At 41.4% G+C, this 18,331-nt stretch overlaps 1 protein-coding gene across 1 annotated transcript in view; it reads left to right on the forward strand.

Annotated features, from left to right (window-relative positions):
- MAMDC2 (MAM domain containing 2) overlaps positions 1-18,331 on the forward strand; it is a 54,879-nt gene that overhangs the window by 17,237 nt on the left and 19,311 nt on the right. Inside the window, exons 3-6 of the mRNA XM_057372456.1 lie at positions 11,936-12,201; positions 12,924-13,008; positions 13,969-14,106; positions 16,371-16,627. Coding sequence (XP_057228439.1) covers positions 11,936-12,201; positions 12,924-13,008; positions 13,969-14,106; positions 16,371-16,627 — 746 coding nt within the window. The remainder of the gene's footprint in view (positions 1-11,935; positions 12,202-12,923; positions 13,009-13,968; positions 14,107-16,370; positions 16,628-18,331) is intronic.

Consider the following 18,331-nt stretch of genomic DNA (forward strand, 5'->3'; position numbering starts at 1 on the left):
GTGAAGACTGGACTGGGACAGACAGATGGCAGAGCCCTGTGCCTATTCCAGTTGACATCCGATGGCCTGAGGTGAATTCAGATGTGTAAAGTGGTTCACTGACTTGGACAAAGAAGAATTTGACTCTTTGACTAGCTATTTTAATTAAAACAAAACCCAGGGAAGGTAAAATGTACCAAAACCCAGCTGCTTAGATCCTCTGTAGAAAGCCAAGTACTGCATCCTAAATCTCCTAAATGACAAAATATTCACAACATTGATTGGCATCTATCTCTTTCAGTTCTGTCTATTGGAGTATGTGCAAGGAGTTGTCTTTTGCATTTAATATTAAGTGATCCTCACTAATTTTGGATAGTTCAACTACCTTGCTTGGAGCAAAAGCTCCACTAMTGAATCTCCTGGTGGTACCAGGGGCTGCTGCTACTGAGGGACTCGGGAGGGAATCCTAGGGCATCAGCCCCTCCCCAGAGAGGCCCAGAGCATCGTGTAAAATACTTGGTGAATTTTATGGATATTGAGACCATCAGTAAATTCACCACTCTGTGTGTGAGATGTTCTAGAATTTACAGTTATATGTCTTGGGGCTATTTTGATAAACCCTTCTCCAATTTTGGATTTTGGCTCAGTCTCTCTGTGCACCTCACACACCCTCAGTTGCTGCCAACCCTTGCCAGTCACGAATGACGCACAGGGTCACAAGCCTAGAAGTATCCCTAATAAACTGAAGACCGTCTTTGGAATGGTTAATTGATAGATTCAATTGTGYGGAACTCCAGGAAATACTAGACATGGGTGTGGTGGTTGTGATGTTCAACATCAATAGATGTGCTCCTTGACTGAAGGTTTCATGGTTGTGCATGTTGAATCTTCACCTCTGCATGTTCCTGGTCCAGGAAGAAGCTGAAGGGCAGAAGATGAGTCACTGCAGCTGCTTACTTGCTCAGAGTCAGTGTGGCCCTGGAGTGGCCATTGAGTGAGCAGAGCAGGAGTTCACAGGCTGCTCAACAGCAGCCAGCAATAAACTTGCTACAAGACAGTCATCTGCAGCAGGTTTTGGAAACTGATGATGTGGCTAGGCCAGTTCCCTCAGGTGAACTTTGAACGGGTTAGTGCCAGCATGCATCACGATCTAATTAGCTCACCGGTAAGCTTTTTTGGCAGCCAGCTGTTTCACTTCATGTATATAAACATGTACCTCACCTGTCAGCAGTTCTGTTCGTATTTTATGATGTGAGATCATTGATCAGCCCACCATGAGCCTGCCAGTTATCCCAGTGATTCTGGTGTAAAAAAGGATATGAAATCACTGAGCTTATGTAAAGCAGGAGACTGAACTCATGGGAGTTCAACTCCTCATGCCAGTGAAACCAAATAAATATTTCAAGTCTTTTTTCCATCTGTGTAGGACCTGGGGYCCAGCCAAGCATCAGAATAAATGTAATTTCTACAACCCAAGCAAATTTGTAGTTTCCTTTGGAGAGATAAGGCTTGTGGACATTTTAGTTGGTGTCATGTATCTGGGAGGGGCAAGGGTTTGGGCAGATGAGCTGTTTTTCAGGATAATGCAATAGGCCAAGTGATTTGGCAGATGCTGAGAGAGCAGATCCTGGCAGTTAGAGAGTTTAGTTTTCATAATCTTTCTTTAATGCATCCCCATGATTTTCAGATGCAACCAGTTGAAGTTTTTTTTTTTTTCCCCAAGGGAAAACCTGTCCAGAAGTCCCCATGCATGCTGTGTCCCTACTCTTTCATGGACCAAAGCTAARACACTATGGGCAGACTTTTGTTCCCTGCCTGTGCCAACTCAAAAGCTTCCTTGTCCTCTCCCTCCCAGGGCCACTGCTTCCTGTGACCAGTCTTCCTTCTTCCCTGACTAAATCCAGGTTTTTTTCAGAGCTTGGCTTAGTTGGTGAATACCATGCACTTTTAGTTTAACCCCTTTGGAGTACACGAAGGACATTACTCAACCAAGAAGTCTTTGCTTTTGAAGTATGACAGCTTGATCTTTCAAATAATGGAAATCCRGACATGCAGCAAACCAAAACAGGGGTGTATGGGTTGGAGTATCTCTTTCTTCTCTTTCTTAAACTCTTACTCCCCATGACTGCTCTTGTGAATGATCCAAGAATAGTGGCCCTATAAACACCCCCTTTTAAAACACAACAAGAAGTCCCTTGTTTCATTGTCTGGTTGATCAAATTCCTTATGTTGGCTTCCTGTGGGATGCTGGCCAGCCGTTYGTGGATTGCAGGTTTCATAGATTTTTTCTTCAAAGACGTGCCACCAAAGCTGTGTGGACTAGGTTTGCCTTGGCCAGGCTGAGATGTTCTCAGYGCATAACACAGTAATGTGATACAGGCAGACGCCACCGTGTCACATCATGTGCACCTGTGCAAGCAAATAAAAGGAGTGATGAGCGAACTACATAGATAACATCATGCAAAGGAATACTGTAGGAGTGGAATTTTGTGTTTTTCTGCTGAAGGAAGGCAGCCTTGTGATGTGCTCCATCAGGGCAAGCAGCTGTGCTGGAAGAGCTGTCACAGTGCATTCCCCTGTGCGCTTGATCCTGGTGGAAACAATTTAGCAAACAGATAGAGCTAATAATGAGAGAGATGAGAGCTATGAACAAATAGATGCCTGCYGATTTCTACTGTATCTGCTTTTTATCTTTAATATTCCCTGTGCACTTTGGGCAATGGAATCTGATTTAGGATGCCAAAGAATAAAGAAAAAGTTTTTCTCAGTTATCACCCATTCAGAAACTCACAGCCAAGAATCTTGTGTCGCCAAATATTACCTATGTTCTGTTGAAGTATCCCAGCTAAGAGAAGTCATGGAGATGTCTTTTGGAAAGAGCTGTTTCAAGGAACATCAGAGATACCAGACAAAAACTTGGAAGCCTTTGTGTCAGCAGATGAAAAATAGTCAAAATTATATAATGAACAGCATGAAAATGAGAACTGAGTGGTGTGAGCAGCAGATTACTGGTACTGATGGGTTGRTTGGAACAACAGAAAGAGAATATGAAAGTGTTTAAAAATTGTTGAGGTCATTGTGAAAGGAAAAAACCCCACATGCTTGTGCTTGGAACAAACAGAAGATCTGRTATAATTGGTGCATGATGTAAGGACCTTGGGACTTGAAGGAGAACAAGGAGAGGATGCATCCCCAGTACAGTGGAGCAACTTCTCTAAATCAGAAGCAGAAAACAGCAGCTCAGGCTGGACCCTTGCCAGACCTTCACAGGCAGGCTGATGGATGGAGCCTGGAAAACGTTTCCAGAGTGGTAGTAGCTGCGAACAGATGCCGCAGTCACGGAGTGTTTCAGGGCTAATTGTATTAGTTTTGACAGACTTGCCAACAGCTTTTGTTGTGAACTGGSTGTGTTCATCACCCCAGGCTGTGCTTTTCTAAAAAAAAGCTTTTGTTTTTGATAAATACTACTCAGTTTTGTGAGAGTTACCTGGATACCCTGTTGACTGCCTGAAGACTATGACTAGCACAGGGAAAGATCTGGTGGGKTATTCCTGTTCACTCCCTGCCTAGAAGGACAGCCAGCAGTGGCCAGGTGGCACCACAGGCTTTTTCTGCAAAGAGGGGACAGCTTTAGTCTTGAGGTGTCCCTGTAGGCACACAAGAGAAGGAAAAGCTTGACTATAGCAATGCATGTCAGTCACTGGTGACAACAAACATAAACCACCCACCTCCTGCTTCTCTACCTCTCAGCTGTTTTCAGAGCTACTTTTAAGAAATYGTGGAGGAGACAAGAAAGCTTAAARAACAGAATGTTTTTGCCARTGATGACAACACTGATTAGTCCCAGGGTATACCATGTAGGTCTTCTGGTGTGAATCTAACAGTTTACCAGACAGAAAATAATCTGTGGCTTGATGGGAATGAAAGCACCAATTATGCCATGCAGCATCAAGTAGCTTCMATCATGGCACCACCCTGAATGTTTTGGGGCCAAGTCTCTATGATCATTAATGTGGGCCAGGCTTTTCCACTCAGCCCCATGTGTGCATCCATCCATCCAGGGGAGAAACTGCTGCTGCAAGTCTCCCAAGGGCCAAGGGGAAGGGATTAAACACCTGGAAAAGCAGATCACTATTTGTCTTGTTTTAAGACAAGAAGTGAACCCTCTGAAATGAGTTACCTTCCCTTACAGTTTTAATCAACCTTTTTCCACCAATAAGGAGAAACAAATATGAGTAGAAATAAGAGAAAAAATTAACAGTTTACTAAAAAATTAAATAGCAAGAGGCAAAAAAATAAGTTATAAAGTTGCTGAAATCTCATTGACTCCCTGGGAACAAAGGGAAGCTCAGAATGACCCCCSAAGACCTGGAGTCCTCAGGTGACTCCGTTGTCTGGGAGACATAAGGAAGAAGGCAGAAAAGCCCCACTTGGTGCAACCTTCTCTCTGGATGAAAAAAAGACTTGGGAAGGCAGGAGCTTACAAAGAAGTTCTGGTAGCAGAATTGCTGGTGTTGCTGGGACAACTCCAGCCCCATGGTGTCAGTCTCATTGTCAGCCTTTGTGGAGTGTTGGTGCTGCTGTCTCACTGCCTCCTGCTGAACTCCAGCAGTGCAATTCCCAGTCCATGGGTGTGTTGCAAGTGAAGACACCATCTCTCCAAGCACTGAAAACAGCACCCTCCAGTCCCTACGGCTCTGGCGTGCACTGTGAAATWCACTCTGAAACAGTTTTTGATTGTGAAATGCAGCTTCTCAGGTTGCTGCTGTTGTGAGTCCAGAAACTTGCCTGAAGCAACCCCTTCTGAAGGCAAGAGGGGAAAAAAAAAAAAAAGCCCCACGAAGAGGAGGCTCTGCCTTGAGCCAGAGATTGAAGTAAAGAGAGCTCTGCTTGCCGGACCCTGGCTTGAAAAAGACCCAACACCCGCTGGCCCCAGGATGCCATTTCCCCCTGCACTAAGAGTTCTTAGAGAGACAGTAACAATTTTGGACACAGATAGATGTGAAATAAAATAACGTTTGGGTTACTCACTACACTGTTGCTGCACTTTCCTAGCCGCTGGATCCAGCTGGGGTGGAGAGCRGGGGGAAGAGCCCCCAAGGGTCCAGGTGGCGAACAGACCTCCTCCTGGGTTTGGGCAGTGATGGCGAGAGCTGATGATTGCTCCAGCTGGCTAGTGAGAGACCTTGCTCACACAGGAGCCTTGGTGGCTCTTGATGCACATCAGGTTTGGTGACACTGTGACCAAGGCTGCCCAGAGGGAACCTGCACTAAGGCAGAGAGCAGCTGGGGGAAGCCTCCAGGCAACTGGAGCTGRCAGCAGCACCTTGCCAGAGCTGCACCACATCAACAGGCATGGGCACCTGGGCTCGGTGCCCTCTGCCTCACTTTTAGGGAGGCTGCATAGACTGGAACTCCTGCAAAGATCTCTAGCTCCAATAACAACCCTCTGCTTGCAGGCTGAAAGATATGAAGAAGTTTCAAACTTTCCACTGAAAGGAAAATTTACAAGAAGCAGAGTGTTGAGCCTGAAGCTTTCCAATCCAGTGCCACTAGCCTTTTCTTAGATTCACCCAAATCCCGCATGAAGTAGCTGGTCTTCTTTGCTCTCAACTCAAACTCTGAAACTTCCTCTAAACCTCATTTGTACCTGGGGACAGGCTCCATGYGCAAACTTCATTTGTAAAATTTTGTTCTTCTGGCTCTATTGTTAATATTTTTAAATAACTTTTTCTGGAGATGTAAGAAGACTAAATAGGTCTTAAGAAATTTACTGCTTTGGTAATTTTTTTCCCGTTTTTTGGCAATGGAATATAAAAAGAAATCTGAAAACTAAACCAAAGACCCAAAATCAAGATTCCACAAACTCTGAGATTCCWCAGAAGGCATCAGTAGATCAGCTTTTGTCCTAAGAAACCCTGGTAATATTTTTTCCTGTTTCCATGTGGGAAATACAGAGAAAATCAAAACAGGACTTGCAAATGTAAGACATTTCTTGCAGTTTTTCTGTGTAAATGAGTGCCTAATCAAATGCAAATTCCCAAACTTTTCCTGCTTCATATTTCCTTATTATTGTTTCTCTCAAAACTTGCTGCTTATATTCAGTTTTTCTTGTAAAGCTGTACTGTGGCTGAACTAAGTGAACAGCTGTGTCAGGCAYAAACCCTACAAAGAGGCAGAACGTGTCTGTGGTTACCCTTCCAAACTTTTACAGAGGAAATATATAATTGAAAAGCTAACTGGTAATTTTATTTATCTCAGTGATGGTTTGGGTTTTTTTTTTCCATTTTTCTCAATGCAATTTGTTTTAGTTTATTAGCCAGCATCTGGCTTTTTGTTTGTGTTATTTGCAGAGAAAGCAATCAGTGTAGTTGCTGTGCACTGCGTTGGAAAAAGCACTATTTCTGATCTCAGCAGCCCTTACTCCTAAGCCATTGATGTAACCACTACTGACTTATCTATTGATGCCCATTTAGTAAGTACATTAAAATACTTTTTAGATATATTTTTGGAAAATTTGGGTGAATGAGTCACAGAGTTAATGTATCACCAACTGTAACTAAGAGACACTCTGTACAGAATTGCTTATTAGAGCAGCAAGATGACATACATCGATACAGGAGGATTTTAAAGGTGTGGTTTTGTCAGTTTTACTGCAGCARTGCATAGTTGTGTTGAGGAGAGATAGGTTTGAAATACAGTGCCCTAATTCCCCCTGGGCTTACTATTAYTGCTTGAACATGGAGGAATGTAAAATGAACACATGCTCTGTTCTGTAAAGTTTGATTCAGCTGTCAAGCAGAAGACAGTCAAGTTACATGGTATGTAAAAAGTCATCATAGAAATGTAAGTAAAAAGTGCATTACTCACTAATGTGAATAGTGAGAGAGTGAGTGGTGAGGGAAATATTTCTGAGTCCTTTGTCTCATCTCTAGTCCTGGCCATATGTGTTTGCCTTCACCAGGCCTCTGCTGGCAGTTAGCTGTCAGAGGTAGTCAGCAATCCCTGGCTTTTGCCATCTGTGCAGCRGCTTGTCTTTGCTCAGAAGCCAGCAGGGCTCATTTCTAGAGCTTCAAACTACATGTGCCAGGGAAGTGCACAATATCAGGCTTGCCCTTTACAAGCTGTGGGATGACAAACCAAGGTTAGAGGAACAGGGTGCAGGTGAGGACCCTTAGCCAGTGGACCTGAGAGGTGSTGGTCACACTGGAGCACATTTGACATCTTACGGAGACAAGCCAGGGGCTCCTGAGGTAACAGAAGCCAAGAAACATCAGTGAAATATCTCAGTGAAAATTATGACCTCACTGCCATTACTGAAACTTGGTGGGACAAATCCTGTGACTAGATTGCAACTATGGATGGTTACTGGCTGTTCAAGGAAAGTAAGGGTGGAGGGGTTGTCCTCTGTATCAGGGGGTGGATTGTGTGTGAAGTGCTGTCTCTGAAGGATCAGCGTGAACAGGTTGGAAGACTGTGGGTAAGGACAGACACTGAGACAGCAAAGAGAGCCCCATGGCTGGCCTGTACTACAGGCCACTCAGCCAAGGTGAGCCCTGCCCAACAAAGCCTTCTTGCTCCAGCTGCAGGAGGCGTTGTGCTCACAGGCTCTTGCCCTGATGAGGGCTTCAACCACCCGACACCTACTAGGCAAGTGATGGGGCAAGCTGTGGGCAGTGCAGAAGACTCCTGTAGTGCATGGAGGTAACTCTTAAGCCAGGTAATAGCTCTACCAGAGGGGGCGTGAGCTGTTGGTCATCAACAGCAATTAATTGGGGCCATCAAGATAGGAGGCACCCTGGGTAGCAGTGATCATGCACTGGTGGAGTTCGCAGTCCAGAGAGATATGGGCCAGGCAAAGAGTAAAGTCAGAATCATGAATTTTAGGAAAGCAAAATTCCAAGTTATCAAGGATGTAGTCAATAGGACCTCCTGGGAAACTGCTCTGAGGAACAAGAGATCAAAAGAGGTGTGCAGATCTCTAAGGACGCTTTCCGTAGAGCACAAAAACTAGCGATCCCTAGGAGGAAAYGGTCAGGCAAAGAGGGCAAGAGACTGACATGGGTTAGTCAGGACCTGATGGTCAAACCAAAGGGTAAGAAATTCACAGCCAATGGAAGCAAGGACAGGTATCCAGGGAAGATTATAGGGTCACAGTCCAGTTGTGTAGGAATGGGGTGAGGAGAGCGAAAGCAAAGCTGCAGCTGAACTTCATAAAGGTCACAAAGAACAACACAAAAGCTTCTACAGGTGTGTCAGTCAGMCAGAAAAGGAAGGTTAAAGAAAGCATTTACCCCCTTGTTAAGCAAGAATGGCAAACTGGTAACTATGATGAGGAGAAGGCTGAGATGCATAAACATTTTTGCCTCAACCCTCACTGGCAACCTCTCTTTCCACTCCTTCTGAGTGGATGGACTGTAAAATGTGACTGGGGGAGCCAGGTGCCTCAGAGAGAATCAGGTTTGTGACACCTGAGAAACTGGAGCATACATGAATATATGGGAGCCAAGGAGATGCATCCCAGAGTCCTGAGGGGATTGAGTGATGTAGTTGCCAAGTCAATCTCCATGATATTCAAAAGTCTTGTCAGTCAAAATGAAAAAGTTCAGCTTTCCTGTATTTGCACAACCCCTTACACTGCTTAGGGCTGCATCTACCCTTGAGCAAGTAATTGCTGGAAATTGCATGCTTGTGTTTCTGTTCCATCAGGCTTTTCCTAGAGTTTTGTGACTACTCTCTTCTGCCTTTCTGTGATTTTGAAGTGTAGCCCTCTCTCGATAACTCCTGAATGACTGCTATAAATTAACTGCTATGGACATTTGCAGGAGGATTGTCGCACACTGCACAATGAGGCTGCATGTTACATTTCTGAGAGGCTACACCACTGTGCATTCATCAAATTCTCCACAGACTGGAAAATAATGTTCTATTACTCCCACAAACCAGAGTGGAAAGTTGTCTGCTTCTTTAGTCCGAGGAGCCCCTGCCTCGCCTTGCCTTGCTCTCACAATAGCTCTATGTCAATCCTTGAGGTCTGCACTGTGAGACTTTCCTTTCTGAATTGAGGGCACAGCGTTGCTATCACTGAAGTACAGTTTAGGGTAAAGGCCATTTAGTCAATGCTGGCATTCATTTGGAAGAAGTTTAACATTGGCATTTTCTGTGCTTGGTACTGCCAAGTGCCATGCTCCCTGATCCTGATTAGCAAAGCATTTAAATTTGCGCGTAAAGCTCTCTATCAGTGCTCACATTGATTTCAGTGGAGCCAATTACACATTTAGAGTTTGAAAAGAAGCTAAAATTRTTAGGCTGGGAGTGAAAACACTCTATTTCTGGAGAGTTAATGAATATGTAACATTAATCTTAGAAAAAGCAACCAACCCCACACCCAGTTAAAAAGAGAGTTCATGGTCTTTGCTTTCATACCTGTGGTGAATCAGACAAAGTGGGAGCAAGTGTACAGCACACAAAGAGCAGGGTCAAATTTACAGTGACATAATCATCCCAACAGGAAATTATAAGAACTTTTCTTTTAAATCACTGTTTTTGTAGAAAAACCTTAGTCTACTTACAATCAAGTTATAAAACCAGGCGGCCATTTAAGTCCCGTGGCTGGTAATTTGAGGTTTTCATATGAATGTATTTTCCTATGTCTGTGTTAACTTATTTCTAAAAAAAAAAAAAAAAAGAAGGAAGATTACTATTATAGGAAGGATCTGTTTTCTATGAGGTTTCTCTTGAAGTGCAGACAAAAATAGGCCTGAAATCTAAACTGAAATTGCCACACATGGATTCTGAATTGTAGGTTTCTTTGTAAATAAAATTTAGACTAGCTTAAAAACATGGATTCTTCATCTGGATTCGCTATTGTCACTTATATCAATTAAAACCAAATGTGAAAAGAAATTTGACTCCTGTTGGAGCCTTGGTGATTTCCCTCTACCTTCCTGTAAAAAACATGCCTTGGTCAGGCATATGCCAGCATACAAATGCTGCGTGTGCTAACTCGTGTGAACAAACTGGATATCTGTATGCAAGTGGATGCGATGTACTGCCATTTAATGTAGTGGCAGATTAAGTATTTGGCATGCACATTAGGTGCCTATTTTTAAATATTTATTCCTGTGTTTATTTTTCTTTCAAATACCACTGCAGAAACAAGTGACTTGTATTTAACCAGTGATTTTGTATCTTTCCCCAGCAGACTAAAACCAGACAGTAGATATAAAGAGAAATTATGATAAGAGGCAAAAAAAATTCCATTCCCTAAAAAGGGAAAGAAAATGCAGCTTTTCTGTATTTGCACAGCCCCTTACAGCTTAGGGCTGCAGCTATCTCCTAGCAATCATTTATCTTACATCAGTTAAATAAAATGTACCATATAAATGGGTTGCTGTGCACTGTCTCTGCAGGTGAGAGAGGGAACAGATGGAGGAGGATGCTGKAACACACACTTCCCAAAGAATCAGGTGTTGTCAGAGTGACTGCTMCTGGCATCTTCCTGGGGGTCTGTGGGAGAGGAATTTGGCAACCTCATAAAGCAGATCTATACCTGCTCTTTGCCTGGAGGGGTGGTGACTGTCCATGCAGATGATTTTTTTCCATTGGAGAGAATACTTTTGAAAAGGCAACAGAGGAGCTTCTGGGAAGCAACCCCCGGGTATCTTTGTAGAGTGGGAGGGTTCAGGCAGGATTTGGGAGGGGAGGATGTGCCTCGAAGGCAAGCAATGTATTTATCACATAGTGTGAATGCTGAAATTTCTGAGCTATCCAAGTATTTACGTATGCATGGCAACTGACAAGCTCTGTGGTCAAGTGAGATAAGATTAAAGAAGTATATGCTCTGGAGATTCTGAAAAGAGTAAGTGTGGTGTGCTGCTGGCTAAAGGGCTAACTTGACATGTGCCCTGACAGCACTTACGACTCATACTGGGTGATGAGAATTAGTATCAGAAATGAGATTTGTCTTATATACATTGACTCTAGGTTAGAAGGGGTGTTTTCCTGATTGTCTATGGGATAATATTTCAGACATTGATGTCCTAGTTTGTCTGCTTATTTTATTTTGTGTTTTTTTGGTTTTTAGAATTTATTTTTGATTTTTTTCTTTTGTATCACTTGTTTCTGGCATTGCATTTCAGATTTGTGTGACTCCTGTATTCAATTTTAGTCTTCTAATCTTGGTTTTGATATCCTAGTAGAGTCTCCAGAACCTTATGTTTCATTGTARTTTATTTACTGTTACCTCATTTTTTCTACATGTTGTTTCTTTCACACTTTTTTTGCYTTCTTGTGCACTTTTAGCTTGTCATTGTGAGACAAGACCCTTTCATTTTTATATAGAAGGCTTTTTTAGACTRTGCTCCAGAGAGTAATTTTGAAATAATCTGGGACTGCTGGTATGTTTAAAAGTTGCTTTACATTTAGCAATTTTTTAATCAGCTGACTTGTACAAGATAGTTTTACTACTTAAGAGTGTCTTTCTACTTTTATTGTCTGAAACAAGAAGTGCTTTGCATGTTTATAGCTGCAGTGTCTCATTTTACGTATTGTTTTCAAATACAAGTGAAAAGAAAAAGTTTTGATCTACAAAACAACTAAATATTCCTGCAAATATATTTCTGTGTGTGCGAATTATCTTCTCAATCAAATTGTCTATCTACAGCTATCAGTTCCAGAGGGTACTACTTAATAATCTGCTTTACACTGACAAAGCAGTTTGTCTTAAAATTTCCAATAATTTAAAAATCAAGATTAAAAACAGTGGAAGAACATGACATCACATTTGTATGAGTACAGTGGAATATCAAAAGGCTAAATGTTTACCAGATGAGTGGCAGTCTCAACCTCCTGACCTTGTCCCAGAACTGCCATTCCTTCCTAAATAAGTACTTTTTCCAAGGATGCAAAAGCAAAACCTCTGACATTTATTATCCTGATGTATGCCTCTTCCCAGGACATTACATTTCTGTGGATACATCCTATGAGGGTGAGAAAGCAGTGCTGTCCAGCCCTGATCTGTACTCCGAGGAATGGAGCTGTGTCAGACTGATTTATCAGATAGCGACAACTTCAGGCACCTCATCTGATCCCGCCAGGCTCAACCTGTACCAGAGGCAGGAAGGAGAAAGYTTTGATCGTTTGCTGTGGTCAGCCAAGGAGCCATCCGACAGCTGGCTCATAGCTAGCTTAGATTTAAGGAACAGCACAAAGAAGTATAAGGTAAGCCAAATTTTACAAGATGTCACACGCATTCTTGTGCATATGCTGGRGTGTCCAAATTCCTTTTTTTAATATATGCAAACTTATTTGAGCCCTGTTCTTGGCCTTCATTTCCAAGGCTGGCAGCACGAGTCAGCTGAGCCCCCTGTCCCTAGCATCCATGAGATAGCAGAGCTGGCATGAGGCAGTGCTCTGACCAGCAGTTGCGTGGAACAGCTCGTGGGGACATGTGGCTGACTGAGTCCTGCAATGAGGATGCCTCACCTCCTGGTATCCCTGTGGAGCTGCTGGTGCCCCTGGCAGATATGGGAACTCCCAGGTCTTGGATCTGCAGCTGCCCTCATTTATTCCTGCCCTCTGTGCCTTTCTAGAAGGACACAAATGCTGACAGAAGAGTATTTCTATCCAGAAACCATCATCTTGCATCACTCACAATAGCATCTTGGATAACCACAGCTGAAGACTATGGAATTCTATACTCTTATATGAAGTGTGGGAAATCTTTGCCTTTTCTCATTGTCCTTCAGCATGTCTTCTGTGCTTGAGGAAGAGCACTGGCTCCATCTTTAATGCATTCTGCCAAGCTCTTCCAGCAAAAGCACATCTGACTCTAAGGATGGTGGTTCCCTAAGGTGTATTTAATTTGTCTCCTGTTTATCCTGTTTAAATATTCAAGGTACTAAAGAAACTCTAAAATTGACAGTGTGGTTTATATTATCCAGCTTGTACTGGAAGGTGAAATGGGACAAGATAAATCCAGCAGTATAGCAGTTTTTGAAATCAAAATAACTTCTGGATATTGTATTGGTAAGTACTCTCTGCTCATCCCTTATATTCTCTGCACAAAAAAAAAAGCCTTGTTGGCAGTTTTAAAACTGGATGGAAGATCTGGGTTTAAAAAAAAGGCAATAGCTTTTTCCTACTTGAGAAGTACAGTGCCATATTCCATACAGATAATTTTTAAGCTAAGATTGCACACACTACTAAGTGGGKTTTTTTTCACCTATCTCTGTGATATATATAGACGTATTATATACARTAATTAATTCCAAAGTTATTTATTGTTCAAGCAGGAACAAGTGCTATATTTTAAAAAATCTTTGGACTGCTTCAAACACTAGACAKAACAGCTGCAGCATTATTTCTGCTTTCTGCCTGCTCATGGCTTCCTTACAGTGGCATCTTGAGGCTGTAGAGTCAAAACTCTGCTGATATTTACATTTACTGCTATTTCCTCATGACATTTGCTGAAAACTGCTGATGGAGTTCAAAAATTCCTCTGTCTAGGAGGCTGGGAGATCTTCCCATTTCTGTAGAGCTCTGGTGGAGTCCAACCAAGTTGTCACAGTTGGCTCTGTGRAGGAAACAAAGTGGTTGCATTACCGTTACGAAATACTAATCCTWCTTTGCTTCTGCCATCCCTGATTTACTAGTGAAAGTTCTGCTTTGACTATTTAATACTATAAGGCGGTATATTTTAAATCTGCTTTATTTGGTTCTAAATTRCAGCAGGCTTATACTGGCAAATGATGAAATGACAGAATGATCCAAAGAGGATGGAAATTAAAATCTTCTAAAAAATTTAAGAAAAATTGTGGCTAGGTTTGCTTCTAGTTATTATGAGCTCTTAAATGCTGTGTCCAGTTTCATAAATTAAGGTGCTATATGCACTGCCATATGTGATACAAGGTCACTGCTTAGCAATTTGCTCTTCCTATTTCTGTAATGAAAATGTGTGCACTTAGCTGGTGGTGTCTGCAATTGCAGAATGTGACTTTGAAGAAAATCATCTTTGTGGCTATGTGAACCGCTGGAATCCTAACGTCAACTGGTTTGTTGGTGGAGGGAGCATTCGGAATTCTCAAGCTATCCTGCCCAAAGACCACACACTTAAGAGTGCACTGGGTAAGCAATAAATGTAGAACAGAAATYTAGTGGAAAAATCTGAGTCTGTGATTCATGTATGACTGTCATACTGCAAWTTGTTATTATGCGAGTTCTTTCCATTGTGGGCTTGGGGTGGGGATGGTAAGAGTGATTTATGGGAATAAATAGGATTATGAAGAGGTTGGGGGATTTTGCAGAAGTTCACACAAAATTGCCTGCAACCTTTATGATAAGGTTGTTATGCTCTTTGCTAGGTTTCAAAAGTACTCAGAGGCAAGGGTAACATTTTGGATGGGAGAGGGGGAAAATTCAACTTTCTGTTCTCAAAGTGTGAGCCACAGTAAGTTTTAGATTCTTGTATCATTGTTCTGTACATTTGGCAGATGTTTTCTTTCCAGTGGCTATTGAGAAAATCGATTAGGTATTAAAACTTGCTTGGAGAATCTTGGGTTAAATTGTAGSTTAGAAGTTTTGTTTCTTTCAGTCAAATATGGCACTGTTAATACAGCCCCTCAGAGGCATGATGCTGGAAGAATTACTGGAATTTCAGCATTTGACTTGTATGAAATGCTTGTCCTGGACACCTTGATGAGGGAAGAGTTTATTGCACAGCTGTGAGGAAGGGTTGGGGGATAACTTCATCTTTGCACAAAGTACACAGCAGCTGATGGTCAGCACACTGTGTGTCTTGKACAGCATGATGCTTGCAGCAGTGCAAGGAGTCACGTCATGAAAAGCAGGGTTGATCCTCTTTCCTTAACTCATGCCGCTGTGCCTTTTTATTTTTTGCACAATTGTGTGAGTTCAGTACAGAGTGTCACTCCATCATTTCATCACCCCCTGGCACCAAAACGCTGGTAAAATTTTGATGGAAGTTTAACTTACCACAACTTCAACAGCAATGAATCAAACTCTTAATGAAGTACTGTGACAGGAAATGCTCCCAACTGGGAGAGATTGTTTTCCTGTAGTCACAGCACTTCYATTTCACATCAAGCCCTCACTGCTGGCCATTTACTGAGAAGATCTCAAGAAGCTCAAAGTCACAGAAGAACCTTCTTTCTTTAAAAAAATTGGGCTGTGGAGGTGCATCATCCAATGAGGTTGTAGCTAAACTATCAAATAAGCTGAAACTGCAGAAAAAAAAGTGAAGCCGAGAACTTCACAAGCAAGTGTTGCTGAAGTCATCAGTCCCCTGGCAGTAAGCAAACTGGAGGAGACCTGCAGCCAAGCAAGTCCTGTCCCCTCCTTCTGCTGGAATGACGTGAGAAGTGACATCTAAAGGTCTGAGCCTGCTGTGTGCTAATTACTGTAGTGGTGTCCATTCAAAGTTAATGATACAGCTTGCAGCGTTCAAGCTGAAGTACCCCACCTGTTTGATGCTTCAATCTTATCTCCAAGCTTTCTACTTGTGAAGAAACATTTTTTTGTTCATCATACACTGTTTGATGCTATGTTTCTGGCACGCAGAAGAAGAAAAACTGCAGATGCACAGCATGTTCGTGAATATAGATGTGTCCGATTTTTATTGAGATAGCATCCCCAAAATTAAAGTATTAGAAGCTGTACSCTTTGAAAATCCTGCAGTTCTTATTGGCTCATATTCATGATGGGRAAGGTATTCTCCTCATGTGTAATGCTTTTTTCTGTTTATTAACATCTTGCAAAAATCTTCTGTAAGGATTTTACAAAAAATGCCAGTCTATGCAGTAAAAATAAAACATTTATAAACCAAATCCTAGATAGATTGAGCAAAAATGTACAGTTTAAAAGCTACTTGACAATAATTTGATAGATGAAATGAACTGCTGTAAAATATGAGAAAACAAWTGGCTTATAACCCTGTTCATTTACTAGGGTTGCTTCAGTAAAAGTTGCGCTTGAAAAAGACTATATACTGAGGTGTTGGGAGGCAGGGAATTTACACAGTTCTTGCACATTTTTTCATTTATGAATGGCTTCCAAATGGCTTCCAAATGTTTATTACTTTTCAAATACAAAGAAATCTATTATTTATAATAATAATAACAACTTAAGAAAAGAAAGAGCAGAGACTGACTATTTTGCCAGTGGTATCTTAGCCAAACAATTTTGGGTTGCATACAGGAGGAAAGGGAAGGAAAAAAAAAAACCTTTTAGAATTGCTAAAATTTCCTAGGAAGCAACCGTTGCTGGCAGGTCATAGATATGTGTGCCTAGTTCCTGTTCTTCTCCTGATAGTTCTTGTACGTGGTGGTTTTTAAAGAGTGTCCTTACACCCAGGTTTTTTTTTCTGCTCATAGGTCACTACATGTATGTGGACTCTGTTTATGTCAAACATTTCCAGGAAGTGGCCCAGCTARTCTCACCAAGGACCACGACCCCAATATCTGGCTGCTTATCTTTTTATTATCAACTTAAGCAGGAAAGCAGCATTGTCTTTACTGTTTACTTAAGAGACATGAGTGGCTTTTATGAAGAGATCTGGAAAACCGACAGTTCACTGAATGCAGACTGGGCGCTAGCAGAAGTTGACTTCAATGCGCCGTATCCCATGGAGGTAAAGCAATCCTTCCTGCACAGTCCAGCTGTGACTTCAGGTTGCCTCAGACAGTCCCAACTCAGACTAACCAGGAATATGATGGGGACCATCCAGTATCTGAAAGAGATACTGTAAAGATGGTGGTGACCTTTTGGTTTCCTTTGTCCTTTGCATAAGGGTCAAGGAGGGGTCACTTTCCACACCCATGCTTGATTTTGAAGCCAGGCGGCGAAGTGCTTGATCAGAGTACCTTGAGACGTTGGAGTAGAGTCCGATTAATGTGAGGTTTTTCAGTTGTGACTGAATATCCTGAGTGTTTCCTCAGTTCCCTATTTCTGTGACTCTGTGATCCATTTTTGAGGATGCTGAGTATRATAAAATAATGCTTGCTTCTCATTGCAGAAGAAAAAAATTAAAACAATATTTGAAGTCTTTTCTYCACCTTATTAAGGTCTTGCAGTTCATGAGAGAAACTCCAAACTAGAGTCCTAACAGTATAGTAGTCATTAGAGGTGAAGGACAGCTCTTGATGTCTTATAATGACTTTTGAGAAAACGGTTGACTTTTTTTCCCAGTGTTTATGGAAAAAATACCAAAACTGAGAAGATTAAAATAAACAGTGCATGTTTATTATATACACTTATACATACTTACCTGTATATTTTACGCATATATGTGATTTTTTATATATATACACACATATACTCTCTCTCTAGATACATAAGCTCCTAATACTAGGATTACAAATAAATGATACTTGCTTTAATTCTACCTAAGCTATTTGTTAATTCACTATAAGCCTGCAGATTTCCAGAAGTTATTATGGGCAAAGCTAATTTTCATGAGATGTTACATAGCCCTTTWATACTCTATAAAGTCACTTATCATCCGTTTAAATAAATCATCAGACTTCAAGGGAAAGGAGGGTAGCTCTCTTAAGGCTTCATAATACGAATGGTAAGTGAATTACTGATTCAATAAATAAGAACTAAAAGGGGAAAGTCAGTCCTAGCACTATCGATGGAAATTAATTAATGATCACTTAGAGCTTGGCAACAATGTGGTTAATTTAGTGAAAATTTCTTCTCATTTCTTGGTGGCATTCAAAAATCCATACAGAATGTTGGAAACAATACTGGAATAATCAGCAAAGCACAGGATGTAGTACCGTTGGGTTGTATTCAGCAGGGTATGCAGATTGAGCACTCTCAGTTAAAAAAAAAAATTAAAAAAGTATTTTGAAAATAGTATCTAAGAGGGAGATGCAGATAATTAAAAGTATGGAGAAATTACATTAATGAAATAACAGTTTTCAGCCCCTACAAAAAAAGATTGAAGTAGAATATGGTGGACATTCTTAAGAGTCATGAAGGCCATGGGAAAGACTCCGTTTTTTCTCAAAATGTACATTGCTGTTCCAAATTCTTAATTAACATGTTACAGTTTCAAAATGAAACAAACTGAGGGGTTTTTCATTTATGACACAACTGTAGAACTCATTTCCACAACGTACTGTAGATACCATTATTTAGATGAGTTAAAAACTGATTAAAAAATTAATGGGAAAGAAAGAAACCATTATGAATATAATACAAGAGAAGAATTGAAAGCCTGCCATTGTTTTCAGTTCTTTCCATGGGTTCTTTCTCCTGGAAAAAAAGACACTAGGCTAGACAGGCCTTTAATCTGCTAGAAGTATTTTTATGTAATCTAACACAGTAA

Source organism: Malurus melanocephalus, unplaced genomic scaffold (genome assembly GCF_030028575.1).
Source record: "Malurus melanocephalus ecotype Western Australia unplaced genomic scaffold, MMel_1.1 scaffold_7, whole genome shotgun sequence".
Taxonomy (NCBI): domain Eukaryota; kingdom Metazoa; phylum Chordata; class Aves; order Passeriformes; family Maluridae; genus Malurus; species Malurus melanocephalus.